Raw genomic sequence first — 5,044 nt, 5'->3', positions numbered from 1 at the left:
AGACTTCTGCTCAGGGCTGAGGACCACAGGGTTAGCGAGCCCACCCCCACAATAACAGTGGGCTTGGCTTCTATAAATTCAACTTGTATCTGGCACTTTCCTGAATACCACACTCCAGGCTGTCACGGATTACAATTTGTGTTCTCATTACTCAGCCTAGAGTCCCTGGCTCTAGTACCTGCTTCCTCATTGGCACACCCCAAGATTTCATGGATTACAATTCGGGTTTTTATTTCACGCCTAGAATGTCTGCAGTGGCTTCTCATTGCCAGCGTGTATCCTTACTGTTGGTATGGCCTGTAATCACCCTGTGAAGTTATTTATACCCATTGTCTAATTAGGAGATTCTGTGGAAGCAAAGATGGAAAAAAGAAGTAAGATACAGACAATTCTCCCTGGACCCTTTTAACAGAAGTTTCCAGGCATTCTCAGCCAGGCTGCCATTGAGTATCAGGCTGCTAAAAGACCCCAGGAGGAGCAGCTGAGGCAGCTGAGCTTTACACTTGAGCTCTCCTGGGGGTTTATGTTTGGTTTTGTATCACTGTGGTAGGCCAATCATAACTTTGTTCACAAAAATAAGTGGCAGCATCTTCAGGCTGCACACCACTGATGGTGAGAGTGAACTCCATCCCAGATCCACTGCCACTGAACCTGTCAGGGACCCCATCGACTAAACTGGATGCATAATAGATCAGGAGCTTTGGAGGCTGCCCTGGTTTCTGCTGATACCAGGCAAAAGCTTTGTTAATGTACTCGCTCACTTCACAATGAATGGTGGCTGTGCCTCCCACCGCTGTTGACAGGGAGGATGGAGACTGGGTCACCTGGATGTCACATCTGGCACCTGAGAAGGGAAACATAAACGCAAACGTGCACTCTGCGAATCATGATGTAAGAGAAGCTCCCCAAAAGGCCAGACTGCACTGAGCACATAGCCGGAATAAATTCTTGTTGTCGTCCTCACCTGGGAGACAGAGCAGCAGGAGCCCCAGGAGCTGAGTGGCGGCCCTCATGTCCATGCTGTGTCCTGACTGCACTGACTCCTGCGCAGGGTGTGACAGGCTGCTCATTAAGTCTGCAGCACTCTGTGCTGGGCTCAGACAATATGCAAATCAGCAAGGGATGTCTAGGTCTAGTCCTGGCTGCAGGGCTGACTCACACAACCAGCTACGCTCAGGTGCAGTCTCCCCCAGGATCCCAGCATAGAAGGCTACACCTACATACCTGATGGCAGTTTTAATTCCATTGGGCACATTTTACCAAAATATACACTGTTGGGGGAATAATCCTAAAAAAAAAAAAAAAAAAACTAGTATAAATCTTATGCTGAAGTGTGCAAAAAATTTCAATCCTATACTTAGATTATTGTGAAATTCCATTTACTTCTGGCAACTGAATGATACGGTTAGATAATGGGACTATCTCTTGTTCAGTTTGTTCTCAAATATTTGTGTTGGCAAGTGAATATACGTCACACTGACCTTTCAACATTGTTTTGACTGTGTAACTGGAACCAGTAAGAGAATCAAACAGGGATATTACTGAGAGTCACATTAAAAAATCCTTGGCAAGGGCCCACTCATTGTTTTTATGCTTCCAAGATCAGGAATTTCATTCTGGACCTGAAGACAATCACGTTTTCCTCAGTGGATGTCACACAGATTCAGGTTGTCTGAACCTCATATGATTGTAACACTCTGGGAATAAATTGACACCTTTTGATCCTTATCTGAGACCCTGCCCTGTTTTCTACTCAAATTTCCATCCTTTGGTCCTTTTTCTCTGATTCTCAGGAAAAAGTGCTAAAAGTAATGGCAGGTTTAAAATCCTCCACACAATACCCATGTGTGTGTGTGTGTGTGTGTGTGTGTGTGTGTGTCCTTGCCTCTTCTCTCTCTGCCTCGATAACAATGGTTATCATCATAACCTTATTCCACTGGTGTCTCCAGCAATGCCTCTTTGTAGTCCACCGCATTTGGATAGAGTATCCAAGACTCAAATAAAACTCGGATGTAGATCTGAACCCCCTATGTCTCACTTCCCTGCTTTGGTTCCTGGCATCTCTGCACAGCTGAGTACCAAGCTGACTAAAAGCAACTACTCAGCATCATGACCCTGGAACCTAGGCACCCCAGGGAGTGATGTGTGTCAAGACTATAAGTGACCAGAGCACAGGGTGCAGCCCCTGCACACACTTCCTGCTACTCGTCCTGGTGCCGGGACTTGAAGGGTAAATACTTGTAGCAGACCAGTCTGGGGCTGATTTTAGTGATGCAACCACACAAGGAAAGATCACGTCTTTGGGCAAATGCAGCTGTTATTGTTGAAAACCGTGACCATTTCCACTCCACTGCATTTCTGTTGACTTGCTCCAGTGATTTCTGTGCCTTGCTTAGCTCTCAAGGCTGTGAAGGCAACTCTGCCCCTTTGATGAGTCTCCCTGGGGCTGGCCTCAGTCACATCCTAATTCCCTCACCTGTGTCACTTTATTTATTTAGTTAGTTAGTTAGTGAGTGAGTGAGTTAGTTAGTTAGTTATATTCCTTCTTTTTTAACCTGTATCCGTTTCTTCCTTCCCTCTAGCTCTCCTGTTCCTCACAAAGATCCTGCAGCACAGCAGCCTTACCAAGGTGGACACTACCTGACCATGAACACATCCTCCTCTTCGGAGCATAGCTTGGGTGGAATTCTTGCCACTTTTCTAGTTTTGATGTTTAGAAAACTCCAGAACATTCAAGAAACTTTTAATTCCCTTTTCACAAACATTCAAGTTAAGCAGTGATTATCGTATCAAATGGACCCTCAAGAGATGTCAATGTGTCATGGAGGCAGCTGCAGAGATTCCCCAAAATCTACAGCCTGGAGGTCAGAGATTCAGAGAGCATAATGGGGATATTTCTTGTTCATTTCTTAAAATACTTATGTTGTCACATGACTGTATGTTGTACTATCCTACAGCATTTCTCTGAATATGAAATTAATTCATCAATAAAATAAACTCTTATGAGGAGTTGCATTTAAAATCCTCTATAAAGTTCCCAAGTTTCTAGTTTCAAAGCATTTTTATGAAGCTATGTGAAAACAGTCACATTTCCCTATTTGAGTTTCATGTGGGTACAGGTCATTCAGCTGCAGGTGTCTAACACTCAATACACACATAGAAGTCTTGTAAGCCTTATTTGGGACTCCTATATTCTACTCAGATTTCTGTCATGTGGTCCTGCTTCTCCAATCCTCAGGATGAAGGCATGAGAGTGATGCCAGACGTGAAATTCCCCATGAAATATCTATTGCTTGGTGTGTGTCCCTGTCGTGCCCTATAAGTGCCACTTTCCTCTTTTCATCAGTGGTGGCAGGTGCAGAGGTCATTCTAATTCAGACCTAGCCCACTTCTATCTCCTATTTTGCCATTTCACATGAGCAGGGAGAAATGTCCAAGACTCAGATGAATCTTGAACATAGATCTAAGACCATACGTTTCATATCTGGAGTCCAAATAAAACCTCCACACTGAGTTGAGCCCTGTAACTTACATCTCTACAGTGACTCCAACCAGCATGACTTGTGGACTATCTGCAAGCAGCTATGTGAGTCTCAGCCTCTTGGAGCCTGCACACTCAGGGGAGTGTTCCAGATGCAGGACAGGAAGTGTCCAGGGCCTGATAGTGCACACACCTGCTGCCCTTCTGACACCTGAACTTGAGACGAAGGTGCTCGCAGCAGGCAGGCCACCACCCTGGATCCAGAATGTGTGTAGGTGAACGTGGCAGGCCCTGTGACACCTGACTGTGTCCACATCACTGCCTTCCTGATGATGTGCACCAGTTACTGTTTATTCCCTGTTTATACTGGCGTTCTAGAGGGCAATGTCACTGTGCAGAATGCACAATTAAGTCTGACAGTGGGACTATCAGTGGGTCTAGTATGAATATCCAATTACAAAAACAGGCAGAACTTTCCTGAGAGCTCAGCGAGAAGTGATGAGTGGCAGCTGCCCAAGGTGTGCACAGTGCACTCTCCTTCCAGCGCCCCCTACACCAGCACAGCTTGCCATCCAGCTCTTCCCGAGGCCTGGAAAGGCAGTAGAGGACAGCTCAAAGTCTTGGGATCTTGCAGTCCTGTGGGAGACCTAGAGGAGGCTCCTGGATCCTGGCTTTGAATCTGCTCAGTCTGGCCATTGCAGCCACTTGGGGAATGAATCAGCAGATGAAAGATTTTTCTCTCTGTATCTCTTCCTCTCTGTATATCTGCTTTTCCAATGAAAATAAATAAATCTTTGAAAAAAGATTTAAAAAGATAAACAAACCTTAGCTAACTAATGCACATAAAGCCATCATAAGTAACTGAGAAGGTAAACGTTAGTGGCCTACCAGGCTAATCCTCCAACTGCTAGAGCCCACATCCCATACAGGCACTATTTTCAGTCCTAATTTGTCTACCTGTTAATCCAGCTCCCTGTTTATAGCCTGAGAAAGAAAAAATCGTGGAACAAGTGCTTGGATCCCTGCACCCATGTTGGATAACTGCAAGAAGTTCCTGGCTTCCATTTTCAGGAAGGACCAGCTATTGCCAATGTAAAATTATTGTACAACAATTTTCAGTAACATAGGAAGTTATTAGGTATGCTGTAATCTTAATTTAACCTCTTTATTTGACTCATGCTCTGATAAAGTCAGTTATATTGAGTTAAATCTGACCCCACCACATGAGTTCACATTATCAACTCCTAGAGGAGCTGTATCAAATGACAGCCACTATGGGTTTAGACTCTCACCTCTACACTTAGGAGCCACATTTCAGCCCTAGGCTATTGCCTTGGGCCCTACAGTATCACTTACTTTCCAGCTTTTTCTTCAAACAGGCTTCTCTAAACTTGCACCATCTACTGGCAGAATGATGGTACAGCATGAGACAGGATTCCAGAGACTGAGCCTGAGTCTCCCTCCTTTATTTACAGCTTTACTGTTGCTGTGTGAAGACAGCCACATTTGCCTCACTGAGTGTCACACAGATGCAAAGCATCCACACTGCAAGTGTCTGTAACG

At 45.0% G+C, this 5,044-nt stretch overlaps 1 gene segment (V, D, J or C); it reads right to left on the bottom strand.

Moving 5' to 3' along the window:
- Nucleotides 1-521: 521 nt before the first annotated feature.
- Nucleotides 522-1,019, bottom strand: LOC121164959. The segment is given in 2 exon segments: nt 522-844; nt 965-1,019. Coding segments are annotated over 2 exon segments (378 nt in total).
- Between the last annotated feature and the right edge of the window lie 4,025 nt (nt 1,020-5,044).

The sequence above is a fragment of the Ochotona curzoniae genome, unplaced genomic scaffold (genome assembly GCF_017591425.1).
Source record: "Ochotona curzoniae isolate NIBS_2020 unplaced genomic scaffold, NIBS_Ocur_1.0 contig_883, whole genome shotgun sequence".
NCBI classification, from domain to species: Eukaryota; Metazoa; Chordata; class Mammalia; order Lagomorpha; family Ochotonidae; genus Ochotona; species Ochotona curzoniae.
The sequence above is the reverse complement of the archived record's forward strand: the minus strand, read 5'-3'. Positions and strand labels throughout refer to the sequence as shown.